This window comes from Phycodurus eques, chromosome 6 (genome assembly GCF_024500275.1).
Source record: "Phycodurus eques isolate BA_2022a chromosome 6, UOR_Pequ_1.1, whole genome shotgun sequence".
In the NCBI taxonomy this organism is placed as follows: Eukaryota; Metazoa; Chordata; class Actinopteri; order Syngnathiformes; family Syngnathidae; genus Phycodurus; species Phycodurus eques.
This window is the reverse complement of record NC_084530.1, coordinates 31,276,490-31,299,085: the sequence shown is the minus strand read 5'-3', so window position 1 is coordinate 31,299,085 and position 22,596 is coordinate 31,276,490. Positions and strand designations below refer to the sequence as shown.

At 47.1% G+C, this 22,596-nt stretch overlaps 2 protein-coding genes across 7 annotated transcripts; both read left to right on the top strand.

The window, feature by feature from the left end:
• The first annotated feature begins 6,196 nt into the window (after window positions 1-6,196).
• On the top strand, window positions 6,197-13,669 carry tmem134 (transmembrane protein 134). Of its 5 annotated transcripts, none has more exons than XM_061679263.1 (8): window positions 6,197-6,628; window positions 6,919-7,154; window positions 9,883-9,950; window positions 10,741-10,827; window positions 10,940-11,016; window positions 12,253-12,297; window positions 13,208-13,261; window positions 13,348-13,669. In XM_061679263.1, exons 2-8 carry the CDS (start codon window positions 6,963-6,965, stop codon window positions 13,428-13,430), a joined length of 606 nt encoding a protein of 201 aa, XP_061535247.1. In that variant the 5' UTR covers window positions 6,197-6,628; window positions 6,919-6,962; the 3' UTR covers window positions 13,431-13,669. The 5 variants fall into 5 exon arrangements, with proteins under 5 accessions (XP_061535247.1, XP_061535249.1, XP_061535244.1 ...); XM_061679265.1 differs by having other exon boundaries at window positions 6,197-6,824; XM_061679260.1 differs by lacking the exon at window positions 6,197-6,628 and having other exon boundaries at window positions 6,836-7,154.
• Window positions 13,670-15,563: 1,894 nt separating this feature from the next.
• Window positions 15,564-22,514, top strand: aip (aryl hydrocarbon receptor interacting protein). Of its 2 annotated transcripts, XR_009768753.1 has the most exons (8): window positions 15,564-15,722; window positions 17,175-17,357; window positions 17,430-17,618; window positions 18,825-19,001; window positions 19,079-19,220; window positions 21,618-21,847; window positions 21,926-22,153; window positions 22,248-22,514. XR_009768753.1 is itself a non-coding variant. In XM_061679259.1 (7 exons), exons 1-7 carry the CDS (start codon window positions 15,624-15,626, stop codon window positions 21,929-21,931), a joined length of 1,026 nt encoding a protein of 341 aa, XP_061535243.1. In that variant the 5' UTR covers window positions 15,564-15,623; the 3' UTR covers window positions 21,932-22,514. The 2 variants fall into 2 exon arrangements, 1 of the variants encoding a protein (XP_061535243.1); XM_061679259.1 differs by having other exon boundaries at window positions 21,926-22,514.
• Window positions 22,515-22,596: the final 82 nt, after the last annotated feature.

Here is a 22,596-nt window from a genome sequence, read left to right as displayed (position 1 = left end):
TTTGTGAGGTTACACACGGATGTCGGACGCGAAGGCCTGGCTCTCAGTCTCCGCTCTAATTCGTCCAGAAGTAGGGTTGAGGTCAGGACTTTGTGTAGGCCAGTCAAGTTCATCCACATCAAACTCTCTCTCGTGCGTGCCTTTATGAACCGTGATTTGTGCAGCAGGGATGACCCCTTCCTCTTCCAACATGTCTGTGCACCAGTGCACAAAGCAAGGTCCTCTCATCCATAATCTCTCATGGATGAGAGAGTTTTGTTTGGATGAACTTGACCTCAACCCCACAGAACACCTTCGGGATCAATTAGAGCGGAGACTGAGAGCCAGGCCTTCTTGTCGAACATCAGTGTGTGACCACGCCGATGCGCTTGTGGGAAAGTAATCATAAATTCCCATAAACTCATTCCTAAACCTTGTTGAAAGCCTTCCCACAAGAGTTGACGTTGTTACAGCTTCAGAGGGTAGACCAGCATCATATGAAAGCCTATGGATTTAAACGAAAACCATATGCGAGTCAAGGCAGGTGAGCCAATACTTTTGGCAATATAGTGTATGTTAAGCCAATTCCTCGGTTGTTTGTGTCGGATTATTTTTCTGAAAGTGACCAAATCAACCCATTGTAGAGTTACCAAATAAGCAGATTTGCGGGGTTATTTGGACCTAAATATTATTCCTTATTCCTTATTCATTGAACCAAGAAAGTTGGCTTCAATGAATAGCCCAATGTTTGGGGTCAGGTTGACCCAAGTAGTAGTCAGTCCCTTTTTGACCCAGTAAAATGAACCCAATTTGGGTTAGCTGTAACCCGTTTTTAGAGTGTGCACGACAGCTTCGCGCGCTGCCTTTTAGAAGGTGCAAAATCAGCCATCGCAATTGGTCTCAGGGTTATGAAATCACACGAGAGTCGCCTATTTCATAAAGTCCTCAGTGTGCCCCGTTAGTAAATCCGCTTCCACGTTTGTTCGCGTAACTCGTCAAATTTGGCCCTCTTAGCACACGCAAACATTTAGTAAATCGGACCCATGGTGTCAATACACCCTCGCTGGCTTGTTCGTAACGCGGCAGCGTCAGTACACGAGCACAGAAGGATCCAGTCGGTGGATTTGTTCCTTGACCATGTCGGTGTTTTGAACGTTTTGTCCTTCATTGTCTTTGCGACTCTGTAATCTGTGTGCGTGTGCCTCCATTTTCTGTCCGCGCAGCATCCGTCTTCACATCGTGCCCCATTCGGAAATTCACAAGTGAACTTCAATAAGCACAGTGCGCGTGTGTCCGTCGATGTGTGCGCGTGCGTGCCAAACAATAACGGGACGGAAGGACGAGAAAGCAGCTCACCCGAGAGAACCCCTCTGCTGCCTCCGGTGGTTGCAGGCGTGTTTATTTTGCGGATTTCGTTGGCGTGGGGCCCAAATCTGAAATGTCCAAATTTGGTCCATTTCTTCTTCTTTTTTGCTCTCTTCACAAATATTTGTCAGTTCCCCACACGGGTGTGCTATTTTTGTCATCATTTTATCTTGTTAATGACTCCAAAAACATTTTTTTGTTGTTTTTTGCTTTCCTGAACAGTGACAGTTTTGTAGGAACAAGGTTTCCGCCCGACACCGGCGATTTGTTCCGGAAAGAACTGTCAATCGTCTCATCGTCTTGCAACTTTTGAGGCAGCTGCACAATCTAATGAGATCCAATTCAAAATGTGTCTCTCGCAAAGTCAAACAACGATCACTTTTGAATAATTCTTCCAGAGAGGAATTCATTGTTGGAGTTTTGAGGTTATAGTCAGCCAATGAACCAAACAACAAACGCACCGCAATAAAATGCATTTCGCCAGACGAACCCGGGCCTCGTAATTTGACCGGCAGGGACCGAGGTGGGAGATTCCATAATGGCACTACCCCCGTTACAAAAACCATGTCCGTTTATGCTGGAGTTTTCAGTGACGACCCCTTGCTGGTGTATTTGTCAGTGACTGCTTGTAACATTTCCCCTCTAATGAAACCACAAAAGCCGAGCAGCATTTTGCTTCAGCGCTCGCGTCGGCTCTCTTTAGATCGGGCGCCGAATGAAGTGTTTCTGCCTCGGTGCTTTCACTGTGCTGCGCGCCCATCGACGTGCGGAAAGATCGATGTCTGAGAGGTGAGCTTTTCATTGTGACTTCAAGTGTGCAATATCAATCAATAAATGATGCAACGTTTGTTTCCTGCAGGCCAAGATCATGCATTTGCAAATGGCTGCTGTCACTTGACTGTTCACAGCTCCTCCAATGCACCTTTGTAAAGTATGTTCTTGGACGCCCATGACATAAGGACTTCTTTTTACAATACCGCGGAATACAGATGACCCGAAGTCTCTGTCAAAAACGTTTGAAAGTTGGCAGTAAGCAAAAGCGTCCCCAGCTGAACGCGTGCGTGCCGACTGCGTGCGCGCGCATATTGGCCGGCCTTCGTTCGGCTCTCATTTCTCGACGCGGTCCCGACTACGGTTGGGAATCTCTGACGTGAGGCCCGTTCGATCCGGATCTAGATGCGCGGGTAGCGATTCGATTCAAAAACGATAGCCCTACATACGATAGCGCAGTGTTTCGATACGATTCGCGATTCGATGCGGAAAAAGTGCGATGGTTAACATTTGCAGGTGTAGATGCTAATGATTAAGAACCGTGACTTGACTTAACCCATCCGTCCATCCATCCATCCATCCATCCATTTTCTCCTCACGCGGGCCACGGGCGTGCTGGAGCCTATCCCAGCTATCGGGAGGCGGGAGGCGGGGTACACCCTGAACCGGTCGCCAGCCAATCGCAGGGCACATAGAAACAAACAACCATTCGTGCACATACATTCACACCTCACGGCAATTTAGAGTCTTCAATCAAGCTACCACGCATGCTTCTGGGGTGTGGGAGGAAAACGGAGCGCCCGGAAAAAAGCCACTCAGGCACGGGGAGAACATGCAAACGCCGCACAGGCGGGCCGGGATTTGAACCCCGGGCCTCAGAACTGCGAGGCAGATGTGCTAAGCAGTCGGTCAAACGGCTCCCGGGGCGCTTAAGTTGCCCCCCTGCTCCAGTGTGTTCCACCAACAGGTGTGTGTGTTCACTGTGTTGGGTAAAATGCAGAGAACAAAATTCATGTGCTGGTGTTTGTGACAATGGAGATGGTTCTTCTTCTTCTGAAGAAGAAGAAGAAGAAGAACTGCAGGCCTCCCTTGCCTCAGTTAAGGTCTGAGTTCGTGACAACAATAAGGAAGAGACTGCAGGGCAAAAATGGCATTCATGGTGAAAACCACTGATGAGCAAAAAGAACATAAAGGCACAACTTTTGCACACAAAAAAACTTTTGGGGGATTATTATATGGACTGCCGAGACGAAAGTTGAAGGCGTGTGTCTCGTTACATCTGGCATAAATGTAGCACAGCATTTCAGAAAAAGAACAGTCAAACATGGTGGTGGAAGTGTGATGGTCTTGGGCTGCTTTGTTCCTTCAGGACCTGGACAACTTGCTGCGACTGATGGAACCATGAATACTGCTCTTTAACAGAAAATCCTGAAGGAGAATGTTCAGCCATCAGTTTGTAAACTCAGGCTGAAGCACACTTGGGTTCTGCAGCAGGATAATGATCCAAATCACACCAACAAGTCAACTTCTGAATGGCTTAAAAAAAACTCAATGAAGGTTTTGGAGCGGCCTAGTCCAAGTCCGGACTTGAATCCGATTGAAATGCGGTGGCACGACCTTCAAAATGCCGTTCATGCTGGAAATCCCTCCATTTGTGCTGAATTCAAACAATTGTGCGAGGAAGAGCGGGCCAAAATATCTCCACAGAGATGTGAAAGACTCGTTGCCAGTTCTAGAAAACGCTTGATTTCAGTTGTTGCTGCTGAGGATGGCCCGACCAGTTCTTGGGTTTAGGCGGCCAGTACTTTTTCACAAAGGGTCAAGGTAACTTTTTATTCTTTCTTTAATAAATGAAATTACCATTTAAAAACATTTTAAGTTCACTTGGGTTATATTAATCTGATATTTACATTTGTTTTTGATGATCTTAAACATTAATGTGGGAAAACTTGAGGAGGCCCGTGCTTTTCACACGTACTGCTTTTTTGTTTGCATTTTATATTTATTGCGGCTTGCTCACAGACCTTTTGAACTTCAAGCGGTGACGAAGAGCTGAGTTCGACTGGAGATTATTGCGTCGGCTTCGGGACATACCAGGCTTTGCGTGCTCTCGGTCATTTCTTTTTAGGGTCGCACAGTACCAAGACCGGAACGTATAAGTGGACCGCGATGACTCGAGTAGAAGCGTTACTTCGCCGAGTTATAGCCCATTCAATTACCGAGACGTACCCACCTTTGCCATATTGTCTGCATGCTTACAATCTGCGGCGCACATTTTCCGGCGGCGGACTTGAGACAAGGTACGTACCGTGACGTCGCATTCAATGTTTACAACTCCTGGGGGAACGCTTCTTCGCTATCGCTGCGACCGCTGAAGTAGCTTAACTACTGAAAAGCTATTTGATGTTGAAAGAGTGCCGTGACGGAGAAATGGAGTTAAACCAGTAGAGTCGCCACTATCCACCACCGCTGTGTTTGGTTGTACCTGCGGAGCACAGCGCGGGTTCTTTTACGAGATGAAAACCGTAAAGCCTCAGGCCGCCGATTCCTAGCTTCGCGTTATGCGGTCCGCAGCCCTACAACCGATGTATCGAAGGATTCCCGGCGGATTTTGTATCGATAACGGAGTCCGCTGCCGATACAGTCCTATCATCACGTGCTCACGTCGCGTCGCTGCTTCGCCGAATGAATTCAAGTTGTTTCACGTTGTGACTTTGGAAAATAAATGACGACAGCGTAGCAAATCATTTGAAATGATTTTTTTCTTTTGGTTTCAAATCAAACATGTTTTGGTTTTTGTTTGTCACTCAAAGTATGCATCACAACGAGCGCGGATGTGCGAACCCCGGCATCGGGAACTATTGGACTTTTCGAATCCGGTAGGCAAGCCGTGGATAAATCCAAGAAAAGAAATGTTTCCCAGGAAAACAACGTTCGACGCTCCGCTCCATTAACTGTATTAAAATCAAACGTCGCTTGCGCCTCACAGATGACAGACAGCTTTTCCAAGGATATGCGTGAAAATGAAGGTGAGCTCTACAGCCGTGATGTGCCGACGCTTTACGCTGAGGTTCACGAGCAAAATTCACCTTCTCCAGGTCAAATTGAAGAAAGTCTCATTGGCTAGTATTTCGCTTGTATGCGGGATATTTTACGTTGTCGAGTGAAATAGTTCTTTTCATTCCAAGTTGACACGCGATCCGATGATGGCGGAACACAGACGCAGGCGGCCATTTTGGTTCGGCTTCAAGCTCATCGATACGAGGAGGACTCAAATAGACATTGGCTTATTTCTTTGAACTTAAGCTTCGACCGGAGCGTTCAAATGTTGTTGTTTTTTTAACAGGCGCAAAATAAAATGTTGTGTTCCTTGTAGTAGTTCGTCGATTTCATAAATGCCAGCAAAAGGATTGTGTAGGTGTGGCGGGTTTTGGACCTGGTCGTGTGTGTGTGTGTGTGTGTGTGTGTGTGTGTGTAAGGAAAGGAAAACAACGCGCATCTTGTTCAAATGTAGCAAAAAAAAACATGCTCTTACTGTCTCAAATCCAAATACTTACACACTTGCTGGAATGACCCCGCCCTCCCAAAAATAAAATACATTTTGTGAATTATTTTCCACAGTGCCATACGTAAAGCTAAAAGGCAAGATAATATACACGGATGAATAAGGGTTTCATTCACCATCAGCAACATTTTGAAAAAAAATGTCGAGCAAATCAATGCCAAGCAGCCAAGTTCTTCTCATATTTGAAATACTGCAACGCAATCGGATATGTATGATGCAGCCCCCAAAAATGAATGACATTGAACTTCTTTGACTTCTGCACCACTTCATAACACGCGATCGGGATCGATGATGGGCACTTTGAAGCACAACGCATCAGTGCCACCCGTCCGCCCATTTTCCGGCGCGCTTCTCCTCACGAGGGTCGCCGCCGTGCTGGGCTTCTGTCCGAAAAACATTCTGAAAACCTCAGCATTGAGTTGACCGGCAATCGAGTGGCCATTTGTGACGTATGCGACACGTCATCGCCATCATTTCGGCCCACCCCCCGCGGCTGCGTTGAGCTGATCACGTGACAGCTGCTCGAACTCGACGGCACCGGGCCGGCAGGCGGGCCATAACACGAGGCACACCTGCACACTCACTTGACGTGTTTCAATTTTTCCATAAACGGTGAAATTGTTGAATAGAACCACGTGCTCCAACTTGAAAAGGATTTTAAAAGTAGAATGTAGCCCCAACAATGAGAACAATTTGGAACAGCCTTTCCGGTAGTTCCTTTTTGTCATCATTTGAATTGGAGTTGGCTTCGAGAAGAAAGAAGTCGTCGACAAAACGAGGGGCCCCCTCGATCGATAAGTCGATGCTCGATTGAGCGCACTCCCGGACTTCCACCGGGCGTCATCGGGCACGAGCAATCGATAGCCGGCCGGTTAGGGGAACGCGACGGGAGCCAGCGAGAGAGTCCCAAGTTTCGGGACGAAAAAGACGTTTGACGCGCTCCGAAAGGTTAGCACCTCGTTGACTCGAAATTGCGGGGAAAGGTGAGCCTTGAGAGAAGGAACGCGTGTTGCAAGACACGAAGGAAGCTTTCCGGACGAGCGAAAACAAAGGCAGCTTATTAGCCTTCCCGTTTGCGCCAACACGCCGACATGATTTCGAGCCCGAAAAGTGACGATTGAGCAGCTCTTAAGTCGATCGCAAGGGACGTATCGTTTCAGTTCCTTCTATTGCATCGGAAGGCTTTGGCGTGCTCATGCGTGCTAATGAGATCGGTTTCCCTTTTCCCACATCCGCAGTGAGCCTCGAACCGCAAGCCGTCGGTGCGTCAGAGGTGATCTCCATGGCAACGCAGTTCACCATCGACGACGCCTTCGTGCTGGAGGTCGATGAGGACCGAGCCGCGTCCGGCGTGGACGCCGAGGGACGCAAGCCTCGGGACAAGGACAGAGAAGCCGAGCTAACGTTCGGCCCTCTGACTTTCTCCAAAGCGCAGCCTCACCCCTCGCCCGAGCACAGCAACCTCAAGTATCAGGTACGACTCTCGCGGACCTCGACTATCGGGTACGACTCTCGCGGACCTCGACTATCGGGTACGACTCTCGCGGACCTCGACTATCGGGTACGACTCTCGCGGACCTCGACTATCGGGTACGACTCTCGCGGACCTCGACTATCGGGTACGACTCTCGCGGACCTCGACTATCGGGTACGACGCTCGCGGACCTCGACTATCGGGTACGACGCTCGCGGACCTCGACTATCGGGTACGACTCTCGCGGGCCTCGACTATCGGGTACGACTCTCGCGGGCCTCGACTATCGGGTAAGACTCTCGCGGGCCTCGACTATCGGGTACGACTCTCGCGGGCCTCGACTATCGGGTACGACTCTCGCGGACCTCGACTATCGGGTACGACTCTCGCGGGCCTCGACTATCGGGTACGACTCTCGCGGGCCTCGACTATCGGGTACGACTCTCGCGGGCCTCGACTATCGGGTACGACTCTCGCGGACCTCAACTATCGGGTACGACTCTCGCGGACCTCGACTATCGGGTACGACTCTCGCGGACCTCAACTATCGGGTACGACTCTCGCGGGCCTCGACTATCGGGTACGACTCTCGCGGCCCTCGACTCTCGGGTACGACTCTCGCGGGCCTCGACTATCGGGTACGACTCTCGCGGGCCTCGACTATCGGGTACGACTCTCGCGGGCCTCGACTATCGGGTACGACTCTCGCGGCCCTCGACTCTCGGGTACGACTCTCGCGGACCTCGACTCTCGGGTACGACTCTCGCGGACCCTCGACTATCAGGTAAGACTCGTGGACCTCGACCATCGGGTACGACTCTCGCAACCTCGACCATCAGGTACGACTCGTGGACCTCAAGTATCGGGTACGACTCGTGGACCGCGTGCACAGTGGCATGAGAAAAGCACGTGAAGCCTTTGAAATTTCTGCTCATCGAATGGAGTCTGACCTTCATCTCGACAGTCTGCTTGAACCAAAAGCACACACAGAATGATGTTTTCATATTTTTATCGAAAATGACACGGAAGCATTGACTGGACGGGGAGGCAAAAGTAAGTCAAGACCTGGGTTGAATAAGTGGTTGACCCGTGACCTTTTGGCAGCAATAACCTCAAGCGAACGTTACCCGTAGTTGGAGATCAGACGTGCGCAACCATCAGGATCAATTTTGGACACTTCCTCTTCAACAAAACTGTTTCAGCAGCTCAACAAGACTCCTGCAGGAAAGTCTGCTGCGCAAAGCTCGCTCGAGGCCATGCCGCAGCAAGGTTAGCGTTCCACTTTATATAGAAACTTGTATAAAGCTAGAGAAGGTTACAAAAGTATCTCTAAAAGTCATCGGTCCGTGGTTCGACGAATTGTCTCTAAATGGAGAAAGTTCAACAGCGTGAGTGGCCGTCCTGTAAGGCCTGGTACACACAAAGACTTTTCAAATCTTAAAAGATTCTTTTCATCTTTGACAGGCCCCACACATAAAGATTAAAAAATCTGCCATCTCACAGTTTTGATCTCATTGTGTGCGGTGCGCTCCAATAATATCAACGCACAACACCGCACACATCGAGATTGCGTTCACACTCTGAAATCTAAATCCCGCGTAATCACACGTGAAGTCACAAAACCGAAGAAGAAGAAACGCTTCCGACTTTGCGGCAATCTTTACCGAAGGTTCCCGCAGCTCAGAGCCTTGTAAAATAGCGTTGTCCTCAAAAAAACGACTTGCTTTGGAAAATACTTCTGGCCGTCTGGGGAACCCATTTTATGCTAAAAAGAAAAACGACATCGTGCTTATTTTGATTGACAGTCCTTTGGTTTTGTTGAGTCAGGATGCTTCTTGATTGGCTACATTTTGTTCCACTTCAATTTTTGGCGTCGTGACTCAGGAGAAGTCGGCTCTCCGCCACACACATGAAGACGTTTCGTCCAAAATATTGAACACGTTCATTATTTAGGATCGTCGACACCGACCTGTTTCGGCCCAGTCTCTGTGTGTGTGCGCCAGGCCTAAAGATGACCGTAAGAGCACACTGCAGAATCCTCAATGAGGTCAAAAAGAACCCTACGATGACAGCTGAAGACTTACAGAAATAAGTGGCACATGCCAACATCTCAGCTGACAAATCTACCATACGGAAGGCATTCAACAAGAACGGGCTCCGTGAGAGAACACCGAGCTGGAAGCCGTTGCTAACAAAAAAAACCCATTGCTGCAGGTTTGAAGTTTGCTAAAGAGCACTTGGATCTTCCATAGCACGACTGGCAAAAATATTCAGTGGATGGATGAAACCAAAGTTGAATTGTTTTAGAGGAACACACAACGCCATGTGTGGAGGAGAAATGGCACAGCACACCAACGTTAGCATCAAAACTTGATCCCAACTGTGAAGCATTGAGGTATGGGCGTGCTTCTGGACTTCGGGGCCTGGACAGCTTGCGAACGTCAGTGGAAAATACATTGTCATCATCAAGACGTTTTGCAGAACAACAACAGATTGGTTTCAGAAGAAGAAAATACGCATTCTGGAGTGGCCCAGTCAAAGTCTTCACCTCAACCCCATTGAGATGCTGCGGCATGACCTCGAGCGAGCTTTTCACAGCAGACATCCCTGCAGGAGTCTTGTTGACCTGCTGAAACGGTGTCCAAAATTCATCCTGATGTTTCCTCCCACCGTTTCCACTTTTTGGGACAAAAAAAGACCTCTGTGATTATCTTCTGTTCTGTTCTAGAATCTGGAAAATGAAGATCCGCTTACCAACAACGGCAATTCCTCTTTTAACAACTTCTTCAAAATCAGGTTGGTCCAATCTGTAGCACGTTGACAATGTCAGTGGAACCACTTGAGTTGGAACATTTATGTTTCATATATACCACATATTTCCACTCAGATTAATTTTTTTGCACTACCAAATAAGTGTAAACAGAAGTTATTATATTCAATAAATCCAGCCGCACGCCCGCCCCAATGTTTGAAATAGCTTGCAAACAATCATGATCATCAGTCAGCGAGTGACATGGCAAGAAATAAAGTAAGCAAGCCTCCTCTGAGTCTTGGCCCTTGGGACATTTTGACCAAAGTACTGTCACACGCATGTTCCGAAGGCACCCCAGAACTGTCGGTCGTCTTCAGGACTCGGTTTTGAAGTTGCCGCTTGCGTCTCAAGCGAATCAGCTCCGTTCGCCCGCGGGCAAAACGACTCGGGGCGGAGCTCGAGCGCGTCTACTTGTTGAGCTCCGGGTCTAGACCGGAGAGTGTCCACTGCCAGCCGAGCGCACGCGAGTCCCACTCGGATAATAACGTCAGATGTCTTTTCCTTTGCGAAGGCAGCGCTTCATCACCGAGCCGCCAAATTGCACTGTACATGCAGGCGATGCAAAAGTACGTTAAACATATGTCTCCTCGAAAACATTTCAAGAAGTGCGTATTCAACATGAGCTGTGATGCGGGTTACCGTGACAACCCCCCCGGGGGATGTTTTTCTCCGATCCGCAACCCCCACCCCTTGTTTTGCACGCCACAGGGTTCCGCTGAGCATTTCTTGTGAGTTTGTGGTTCTTTGACACGGTGCCATGTTGTTTTTGCACAGTGACCCCGCCACGCTGTCTTACTGCAGCTCTCAGTGGTCCTTCAGCACCTTGAGTTCTGTCACGCACCTTTCAGCACGTTGTTGCGGGTGAGGTCGCAAACACGCAGAGACGCACGCACACGTGCACACGCGCGCACACACGCACACGCACACAACTAAAGATAGCCCGTTGCTGTGTGTGCGTGAATTTGTTGGGCAGGTGGCTGTCGCATCCGCTGGTGAAGAAAAACCAAAGAGTTGTCCTCGCTTCCTTCCTTCTCCTGGTCACTGGAGTTGGTAAGTTTGATGTATTGCCATTTACAGCCCCTTTGAATTTCGGCCATTCTACAAACAAAATCGAACTCCGTCATAAAAGACTAAATGTTTAACCTGATGATTAATGTTTCAGTAACAACCGTTTGTTCAATCTGTGTATAGTACTTATTTATTTTGCACGAATGAAGTGTGTTTTTTTCGGACTTTATAAAAACATGGCTGGCCCCCGATTGGGGAAAGGCTCTGCGCTTTTGATGATGGAGGAAAGGTCCGCGTGCGTGGACAACCGAGGAAGAGATCACGCGAGGTGTGTTGTCGCGGCGCGGGTGTAGCGACGGCGACCGCTAAGACGTCAGCCGGCCGCAGAGTGTCCTCTGCAAGGAACTCGTGTGTGCAGTAGAGTGTTGCAAATGTGCTCCCGCGCCCTCCTCGCTACTCAGCCGCGAGGAGGGCAGATCGCCTCCCCCGCGTCTCGCGACCGCCGTCGACACCGTAGATATCATACGTGACACGAGATGGAGCCCGGATTTTGAGAGAGGATTGGTGCGACGTGCAGATTGCAGAAGAGTTCCGCGACGGTGCCCACCCTCCGCTCTGTTCATCTCGACTGAGACTTTGGGGCATGAGCGCACACACCAGAGTCAAAACACAGCGATTTTCATGCACTTTGTTTTGTTCCGAATGTCAGGCGTGGCTACGATACCAAAAACAACACCCTGCATTGAATATGTTTCTTCACTCCAAAAAGACCCTCGTGTATCCAATATTATATTTTAAGCACCCACATCTAAATAAACGTATTTATTTACATATAGGTATAAAATAGATGCATTTTTGGTGGAGGTAGATCATTTTCCGTTCGGTCATTTGAAAAGTGCGGCCCCCCGTGTTGTAGAAGATGGCATGAACGTGCCGCGCAAGGTCAATCAAGAAAAAAACTGCCGAGCTATTTTAACGTGGACCGCGGTCCGGGCTGCACCCCGCCTCTCGCTCAAAGTCAGCTGGGATCGGTTCCAGCCCCCCCCCGCGACCCGAATAGGATGAGCGTTATACGGAACAGGCGGACGTAGGCGGCACGGTGAGGTTAGGGGTTCGAATCTTGGCTCGGGACTTCCTGTACTTGAAACCAATCGGTGCTCGCCGAGTGTGTTGGTCCACTTCATTGTACATTCCCACATTGACGCCCCGCCCCCTTTCATATTTGCTGCTTATCTCCTTACCATCCTGATAATTCTCATATGTACTCTTTGTTGGCAGCTCTTATTTTCACTGGCGTTCTCATACATCTGAATCCGAGTTCAGGTAAGAAAACTAAAATGATCTGTTCGGAAGGACTGAAGCACTGTTTTTTTTTCCGCTGACAACATCTACAGTAAAATAACGACAGACAATATGGACTTGAATGTAAAAAGTCTCTCGTCTGTTCCAAAGCAGACGGAAATTCCTCTTTGACAAACAAAACAAAGCGCACGCACACACCGACACACAATGTTTCCTAAATTAACCTCGAGGGGTCAGACATTCTGCTTTTGTTTGTTGACTTAAAAACAGAAAAGTGCAAAATTGTACCGGCATTAGCAGATAGCTGGCAACCCTTTATTGCTCAGTGACTGTTTTTTTGTCAATGTCTTTGTGTTCTCCAAAGTGTTCTCTGCCAATTGTCGTACTCGAGCGGCTCCGACGACCGGAGACAAATTCCTTGTGTGTTTTTTGGACATACTTGGCAAAATAAAGAGGATTCTGATTCAATCAATTCAAATATGGTATCATCTATTTCAGTACTCTTACATTATATGGATTCATTTAGCACTTGGTCAAATACATTTCAGAGGTCAAATTCCTGTGTCATTTTCATGGTTAATGAATAATATTCTAGTTTCTATATTCAATAGCGAATTTCTGCTTCTCATTTGCTGTAAGCTATACTCACCAGTTATACATAATACAAAGACCATGAAGTATTTCACCCTGTGTGTGTGTGTGTGTGTAGTGCATCTTTGAGTTTTACTTTTTGAACTTTGAACTACTTGACGAAACGGAGCTTTTGACACGCTTCGAATTTATTCCGATGTACCTCCATCATGTGTTCTCAAGGGGAACATGAGGGTAAAAACTGATCGCATTCATATGGAGTGTGAATTGATAAAGGAACCCCAGGAAGTGATCGGAATGGAATGTGAATACAAAGTACGTTTTCCGTGTGTCTCGGCAGGCGTTTCAAGTGCCATCTTCTTCGTGCCGGGATTCCTGCTCTTCATCCCCGGAGGTAAAGAGAAACGCCTTCTTCTTTCTTTTCCATTCCAGAAAGAGTCGAGTGGACAATAACGTGGCTGTTTGACGAACTCTCTCCAGTGTATCACGTGATATACATCAGCTGCGCCGTCCGCGGCAGAAGAGGCTTCAAGTTGTTCTACCTGCCTTATTTTGACAAATGAGATTTCCCCAAACACGACATGAACCACTTTTGCTTTGTTCTGTTGTCAGTCCAGTGCCAACGTATCCTGTTTGTGTTTCGGCGGTTGTGATGACCGCTGACGATGAATCATTCACTTGCTTGCCCTTTTCCACTACTGGAAACTGACTGACCTGTGTACGTCCGTGGACATATTGTAGAGTATTTTTATGCTATGTGAATACAGACTATGAAATGGCAATAAAAACATTTGTAACTTTTCATCTCCTGTACCCGTACTTTACTTACAGTGTAATGAAATGCAGGAAAGCAAGGTGTGCAGCGGTGATTGGTTTTAGCGCTGGTTTTGCCACACAGTTGTGAGGTTCGCGTTCTCCGGTCTTGACGATCCCCTGGTGCTCGGGAGGTTTTTCTCGGGGCACTCCGGCTTCCTCCCACATTCCACCATGTGGATATTGTTGAGAAGATTTCAGTAATACAAAAAATAAGAATGATAAAGGCCAACTTGATGCTCATCCCACCCCTTAATCCAATCCTAATTGGCCGAGGGTGACGCTCACCCATCCAGATTGCTGCATTCAAAAGCATCCATGTCGGTTATTTCAATTGTCCATAAGTGGGAATGTGCGCGTCAATGCTCGTTTGCGGTGTTGGGAAGACGACTTACCCTGTTGAAAATATAATCGTGTATTTCAATGACTTTTGCAAACTAACATAACTAATTACCTTTCATTACATTTTGTTGAATTTTATTTTTTTCATTATTTTGAACATATGCATCAACAGGACCCTTGGATGTTTCCTAAAAAATAAAATACAAATTAAAACCATAGACCGTCATTTTGGAATTAAATCGCATATTTGTTCTTGACACAAATAATACCCTGATTTTTTATTTTTAAAACCTACCATTCCATGTTGCCCTGAGAAATGACAAATGTGCACAGTTTTGACAATATCGCTTCATATGACAACCAGATAAGTGAGTGTTGCAAAACTTCTACAGATGAAACTGTTCAAAAGCCAATGTTCGTTTGTGTTCAAAAGTGTAACTCAAAGTAATAGATTGCACCACAAGGTGGCGCGTGGAGGTCACGTTTGAGACGATGCAGAATTGCACGTGACCAGAGAGCCAATCACAAACGTCGGCTTTAGAAGGGAGAAGTGACATTTTTCCAATGTAACTAAAATTGGAATCATGGAAATTTCCAAAAGCAACTGTAATGTAATGACATTTTCTCCCAGTAACGTAAGGAATATCAATTACATCCATTTTGTAATGAAATGAAATCATCTCATTCCATGTAATTAGTTACTCCCCAACATTGGTTGGTTGTCTTTCTATGTCCCACGATTGGACGTTGACCAGTCAAGGATGGAGCGCTCCAGCTCAGTGGCGGCCCGCTTATTCGGTACTTGGGTCTTCACCGCGAATTAACCTGATTCAATCCACCTCGTAATACCACCACCATCACGGCAAAATTTTAGGAACCATCTATACACAAATGCAATATAACGGCATGCAACTGCGCCACGTACGTCTTCTGGTGCAGTTCAAAATCAAACAAATAACATGAGAAAAACAAAAGCCCAAATTAAATACTGTACATCACGCTAGTCATCAGAGGTGCTGATAATTAATATGCGCAGATCACCACACGTGTTTTGCTGGTTGAATTTGGCTATATCCAATTTTGCTCCGACCAACCAATCAGAGGACAGAAAATCGCTGACGTCATCGAGGATGTGAGTATGAATTTGATATGAGATCAATAGAGTTTAAGTTACATTGGCCAGCATTCCTGATTCTAAAGGCCCTTGGCATATATTACATCGACATGGCAAACTGAAAGCAGATTGGACCCAAAAAAAATGTAATGTTAACGTTCACATCAACTGGAGGCACTGCAGCCAAGAGAAATACTACGAAATGGAGCACAACAACACAAATAGATGGCTTGATTAAACTTCGGTTTTTCTGTCCCCACTTGTGATATTTGCATCAAGTGACTTTTCCAACAAACAAAAACAACATCAAATTGGACAATCATTTCTACCGCGACACACCTGGTGAGGGAGAAACTGTGACTGCAATACCGCCTACCTGTAGAGGGCGTTGCTCGGCCAAAACGTGACAAAGTCGAATCGGCTGTCTTCGGCAAACATCGTCATCTGCCGTCAGTTCAGTGGCGACTCCGCTCGGTCTCGGTCAAGGATGGAGGAAGAAGCACGAAGGCTTCTCGAAGAAGGGATCTGTAAAAAATTGATTAGCCCGGGTAAAGGACAGCTTTCGACCTTCCCCGATGGAACAAAGGTGACATTGAAGTAGTTTGCTAGTCGCTGGCTCGGATGTCGGGCTTTGAAAAGGTTTAGCAAACTCGACCGAGCGCGTTCGCTAATGCTAGCTTGTTGTCGTATCTGCTCCCATATCGGCTAACGCGTTTGAATTGTTTGAGGCGACGTCAACTCATTTCGTGTTTCAAGAGCAACCGCCACCGCACATCGAAGAGCCTGCGTGTTCGTGCTTCGTGGTTTCAAAATGTTCGATCAGTTTACCTTCTTTTTTCCGTCTGATGGACGGATGTGGCCGGGACAGAATGGCGTGTGTGTGTGTGTGTGTTGATCACTGTTGATTGGTCGGTTTACTGTGCCAATCAATTTTCTATGCTTGTGATTGGTCAGGATAGACAGCAGACGCTTCGTCGGCCCTCAGTTCATATTTTCACTTTTTAATAGAAACGCTTTCCATATTAAAATATCGTGGAAAACGTTTCTCACTGCTTGTCCTCGCGCGGATCGCGGGCGTTCTGGAGCCTATCCCAGCGATCTTCGGGCGAGAGGCGGGCCGAACTGGTCGCCAGCCAATCGCAGGGCACATTAGAAACAAACAACCATTCGCACCTACGGGCGGGTTAGAGTCTTCAATTAACCTAGCATGCATATTTTTGGGATGTGGGAGGAAAGCGGAATGACTGGGAAAAAAAGCCACACAGGCACGGGGAGAACATGCAAACGCCACACAGGCGGGGCACGGAAATGACGCATGTCCTTCAAAACGTGTACAAATGTTGGGACAATCACAAATAAGGGGGATGACGTGCATTTCCTTGTCATATCGAAGCGACGGCTCTGTTCTTCTGTTGTAATGCGTAATTCAAGTTTAGGGGGCCGCCAAAGGTTACATACTATTGCTTTATAGTGACTAATAGTGTGCTAATCTGATGGTGCGGAGAGTTCTCAAGCAAGTAAGTGACCAGTAGTAATCAACAAGAGCTATGCAAATAATGCCGCGTGACGAAGCTACAACAGTGAGTATAATAAAAATGCACTGTCCCAACAATGATGTGCAAAAGTCAACTGTTTAACAAGTCAATGGCAAGAGGGAAGAAGGTGTTGGAATGTCTGCTGGTTTTAGTTTGCCTCGTTCGCCAGCGCCTTCCTGAGGGAAAGAGCTGGAAAAGGTGGTGACCAAGATGTGGAAGGTCCAAGAGAATTTTGCATGCTCTTGCTTTACTTCTAGCAGCCTGCAAGTCCTCAAGAGTGGCCAGGCGGCGTGGATCGTTTCTTGTGTGATCTTCTTCTTTTAGTTTATAGGTCATTGGCCTTCTGAAAAGTATTTTCCTGTGTGTAACGGATCTGTATAATTTGAGTTTTACCAGCAGAATGACACTGTGGCCTGTACAGTTTTTAAATTGTATTACATTTAAAGAAAGGAGGACCTCAACCGTTATTTAGCAACTGAATAACCCGCTGTGCATTCTTCCAGGTGGTCTTCCACTACCGCACCAGCCTGTGTGATGGCACTGTGCTGGATGACTCCAGAAACATGGGGGGCTGCAGCAAACCCATGGAGCTCATCTTGGGCAAGAAGTTTAAACTAGCTGTGTGGGAACGAGTGATCATCTCAATGAGAGAAGGAGAAATTGCCCAATTCACATGTGACACCAAAGTCAGTGAGCTGGCTTAATGGAATTTCAGAGGCGTCGCCGTCACAGCTGAGATTTTCTGCTTTTGTTCGCAGCACACCGGACTTTACCCGCTGGTGTCCCAGTCGCTGAGGAACATCAGCATCGGTAAAGACCCGCTGGAAGGCCAGAGGCATTGCTGCGGCATTGCCCAGATCCACTCCCACCACTCGCTGGGCCACAAAGACCTGGACCACCTTCAGGCTAATCCACAGCCTCTCATCTTCACCATCGAGCTGACGGAGGTGTGTGAGCTGGGACACGTTTGGGGTTTCGAGTAGGGCCGGATGATAATTCAATATCAATACGTATTGCGAGAGGCACGTGATCCACGTCAATGGAAAATATGTCCGATAGAAAAAGGTTTTTAGGGCTCAGCTCATTTCTCTTTTTGCGGGGTCGCTGTCGATGTATATTGAGCAAAAGTAGAAGCCGGGAAGAGAATTGAGGTCTACCCTCAGTCTCTCCACCTGTCACGGCCCAGCTAAGCAAAATTGGTTACGGCATCGCAAACTCCCCCGTCCATTTCGAACGTTTGAAATAACCTGCCGAGTCGCACGCACAGTGTGATTTCATCTTCAGCCGTCATGTCTCAGAACGTATTTAAAAACAAAAAAAGAACCCCTTGCGCTGAAACAACAACAACAACAAACACGAGGGCGACGGCGCGAGAAGAGATTGTTCACAAGAGGGAAGATAACGTCGCTGGTTTGGCAGCAGCTAGGGATATTTGAAGTCCGACAAGAGACCGCAGATCCTGTCTGCAAACTACGCTTGATTATTGTCCCTACCAAGTCTGGCAAAACGACTCATTTCTTTGACAATGGCAACCGCTCTGGAGTGAAGCAGCGTCAAGCCACAGACCTCGACATTCGACTCGTGTCAACAGCGATTGTGAAAACGTGGAAGAAGACCGATGGGAGCTGTGACAACGCGAGAGATTGCGTGGTTTCCGAAGACGAAAAACACGGTGGCGCCCCTTACGCGGTCTTGGAAAAAAACAGCTGCTACAACTATAAAGTGGTCACTTTGTTCTTCTCTTTTTTCCTTCGCCAGCTTTGCTAGCAGCAGTAACTTACAGAGAGCCACTTGCTATCCACGCGCAGCTCCGTCAACGCCAACTCGTCTCGTCGTGGAGAATCCGAGCCAACGCGTCGAGCTGCCGCTGAAGAGGGAAAAAGCCGATTCTTCCAGCTCAAATGAGGATTTGCTTGATTCGACAGAGATACAGACGAGTGTCCTCTTTTCAATCGACGAGAAATTGTCGATCGATTATTTATTTTCAATGATTCCATTGAAGCCCACATTTAAATGGTTCCAAACCTTAGATTCTGCAAGTGCGACGACTGTAGTACTATTGGGCGTTAGCGTCGCGGCAGGCAGGCGCAGCGCGTGCGAAATGTGCCGCTGAGGCGCCGTGTGTGTGTGTGTGCGTGCGTGCGTGCGTGCAGGTTCTTCCTCCGGGCTCGTTCCAGCTGGACGTGTGGGCCATGACGGACGAGGAGAAGCTAGCCTCGGTGCCTCACATCCACGAGGAGGGCAACGAGCTCTTCAAGCAAGGCCGAGTGCAGGAGGCCACCGACAAGTACTACAACGGCATTGCCTGCCTGAAAAATCTCCAGATGAAGGTCAGCGAGTCGCGGCTCACCGGCGTTCCCCGTCGACACGTCGTCTCTGACGCGTCCCCCTCGTGCTTCTGTTTCAGGAGCATCCGGGAGATGAAGCCTGGATCAAGCTGGACCATATGATCACGCCGCTTCTCCTCAACTACTGCCAGTGCAAGCTACTCCAAGGCCACTACTACGAAGTCATCGAACACTGCTCGTCACTCGCTTTTAAATACGAGGGTAAGGCTCACATCTTTGTCGCTAGACAGCCATTCAGGGGAGACCTACAGCAACGAGACGCAATTGCAAGTCCACCTTGTGTCCTTTTTTAGCTGCGTTCATGCAAATGTCATGAAACCCCCCCCCCCAACCCCCAGCACGGGGACTTCAATTTCGGCTCTTTCAAGACATCAATAAGAGACTTGTCATCTAATTGTACATATTGAATTCAGCTTGGCCACTTTTGGCCAATTGAAACCCATGAAAATTACATTTCGTAATTGTTTACTCGATTGGTTTAGCGGTATAGAATCAGAATCATCTTTATTTGATGTGATTTGTTTTTTTTTTATTATAAGGATGATGAATCATACAATTTGGGTAAAACGGCTTTTGATTTTAGACTTGACACTTGAAAATTGTCGTTTTTAACAAAAATGTCTGGGCGTCCCTGCTAAAGCTACTGCCCCCGCGACCCGACCTCAGGTAAGCGCTAGGAAAAGGATGGATGGGGAAAATATGTTTTCCACAATGCAACCTTTTTAGTTTCCAAAAGAGGTGTTCAAAGGCTTTCTGCACTGCATTACAGCAAACGAAGGATGCAATTTGGATTTTAACAAGCGGAAAAGAATTTGCATTTGAATTTGAAAAGTTGAAGCTCCCTCTGCTGGCTGTAGAAAGACGACTGTTAGCGCTAAATAAAAAGGTGGTAATGAGAGTATATGATGTAAAAAGAATAATAATAATTTTTGAGGATGTTTTAGAACCTTGTGCCCCAAAATGTAATATGAAGGGTTAAAAATAAAAAATGAATCGATATTTGATCAGGTTATTGGAGACATGTTATGAGTTGAAAATGAAAACAAAACAAAAACAATTGACGATGAATCAGTTCAAACTAGTTTTCCATCTTCAAAAGGGAAAGAAGTCCAGACTTATGGCATGTTCTCTTCATCCATGTATTATGGTTTTATACTACTACTACTACTAATAATAATAATAATGAACAACATGCTGATAGGGGTCACGGTGCCCGACTGGTTAGCACATCTGCCTCAGCCTGCGTGGCGTTTGCATGTTGTCCCCGTGCCTGCGTGGCTTTTCTCCGGGCACTCCGCTTTCCTCCCACATCCCAAAAACATGCGTGGTAGGTTCATTGAAGACTCTAAATTGCCCATAGGTGGGAATGTGAGTGCGAATGGTTGTTTGTTTGTTTATGTGTGCCCTGCGATTGGCTGGCGATCAGTTCGGGCCGCCTCTTGCCCGAAGATAGCTCGGATAGGCTCCAGCACGCCCGCGACCCGCGTGAGGAGACGCGCCACAGGAAATGGATAGATGAACATGCTAATCAATGTAATAAGCAATGTTTACATCATAAGTAAACATTGACATAGAGAAATGGACCAAACAATCAAACCAACATGGACAAGTACCAAATATTAATAAGATAAACAATCGATTAATAAAAATTAACATGAAAATAATATTTTTATAAATGCTTGTATGCATTTTTAAAACCATTCCAATTTGCCTTACCAACGTGTATGTGGCCAAGCTTTTGGCAAAACATGCCAAGGATTGACACTTACAAAGAAACCAGCGTAGCAGCTTAAAAAGTCCACTGTGACACAGTCAAACTGTTCTGGCTTAAAAGGGACACAGAGCTTCCTTTCTCCTTGTCCTAACAGCCAAACTGGACCAAAAAAAAAAAAAAAAAGCCATTGGCCATTGTGATGAATTGCTTTGAAACGGGACACTTTGCTTGTGCCATTAAGTGATGTACTGTGCAGCCTTTTTCTCTAGTGAGTGCCTACGGAAAACATCCCAAATATTGGCCCGACTTTTGATATTTTTTTTTTTCCCTCAGAGGTTGAAGTGGGCAAAAAGAAAGATGTCTACATCAATTTTCGTGATGATTGGTCATAGGTCTCTGTCTTTCTAACGTTACAAGACGTAGAGCATTCAGCATGCTTGCTGTAGGGCTGAAAGGAGTTCTTAATTTGAGCACCTCGATTTTCTAAATAAATAAAATAAATGCTCAGGATGCCTCTGAGAAGCATTTTTTTTTCAAATTTGTAATGCTCAAAGGGCGCAGTCGTGGCTTAGCTGTCATGGTCGCAGTATCAAATATGGAGTCCCCGGTAAAACTCAGTCACAATGATACGGCAGCTAGCCAGTTGGCTCAGACACGTAGCACATGCAGATATTACTGATGCGGTTAAAAAAAAAAGTAAGGGTGTTTCAAAGTGGCTCCTCACTTTTAAACAGTAGTCTTAAGTTCAATGTGAAAATCTCATTCGTTTCGTGAATTATGATAGCTTGCCTGAGGATTAGCGGTACAGAAAATGGATGGATGATAGCTTGCTATTATTTTGCGTAACGACGCGCGGCATGACATCGATTTGCCGTGCGTGCCAGACAACGTGAAGGCCTTCTACAAGCGCGCCAAGGCCCACGCCGCAGTGTGGAACGAGACGGAGGCCCGAGCGGACTTCGCCAAAGTGCTGCAGCTGGACCCGTCCCTCGGACCGTCCGTGGCCAAGGAGCTGCGGGCCATGGAGGCGCGCATACGCACCAAGGAGAAGGAGGAAAAGGGCCGCTACAAAGGCCTGTTCGACTACAACGCGGCGCCGACGACCGCTACCACGGTGGGTTCACGTTCGCCTTTTGTCCTTCCTCCGCTGGAGAATTCTCCACATTCAGTCTTTTGCTCTTTCTCTCGACAGGGTTGAAGAGTGAAATGAGAAGCAGATACCCGAGATAATTTCGAGGAGAAAGCGTAGGAAACGCACATGCTGCTGTTTCCCTTTTTTTCCCCTTTGATCCACTCACAAGACCAACTGCCTTCTGTGACACACACAAACCTCTCTAAGCCTGCTCCATTTCTCCCTTTGAGTGTTTCAGCTTCATCATCGAGTCTCAGTTATATACTCCGACACATAGAACGCCGACAAGTAAGTAAGAGCCGCGCAAGCTTTTTTGCAGTTTCTTGCTGCTTTCTTATATTCGATGTTATAATCCGAGCTAAATTGGGAATATTACTGACAGGCACAGCTCTCTCGCACCGGACCGCTTTCTCCAGGTCGATATGGTAGGCAGATGGAGACGTTGTTGACAATCATAAAACACACTTGGCTGTTGCTTTCTTCTGTATTTCCCATGTAAACATTTGTGTTTGAGTTATTTTTGTGCAGCAGTGTCTCAGCATCACCTTCCGTCTGAAAACGATTGAACGTGAAGCTGTGGACGGGTCGCACGTCACTGAAGCGGCAATTGTGTCATCCAAATAAATAATCCATGTGTTGGCCTTTTTAACGTGGTCCATTAATGTAATATCAACACAATTACATGAAACTTTGTCCCGTGGGAAAGGAAGACATTCCAGGTGCTGATGTAT

Bases quoted from the DNA above. Each gene is read 5' to 3' on its own strand.
- tmem134 (XM_061679260.1), top strand. From the start codon at position 6,876: ATGCGTGCTAATGAGATCGGTTTCCCTTTTCCCACATCCGCAGTGAGC. The intron at 9,951-10,740 runs GTTGGTCCAATC...GTTTTTGCACAG, and splicing joins AACAACTTCTTCAAAATCAG to TGACCCCGCCACGCTGTCTT. The intron at 12,298-13,207 runs GTAAGAAAACTA...GTGTCTCGGCAG, and splicing joins ACATCTGAATCCGAGTTCAG to GCGTTTCAAGTGCCATCTTC.
- aip (XM_061679259.1), top strand. From the start codon at position 15,624: ATGGAGGAAGAAGCACGAAGGCTTCTCGAAGAAGGGATCTGTAAAAAA. The intron at 15,723-17,174 runs GTGACATTGAAG...GCATTCTTCCAG, and splicing joins CCTTCCCCGATGGAACAAAG to GTGGTCTTCCACTACCGCAC. The intron at 17,619-18,824 runs GTGTGTGAGCTG...GCGTGCGTGCAG, and splicing joins TCACCATCGAGCTGACGGAG to GTTCTTCCTCCGGGCTCGTT.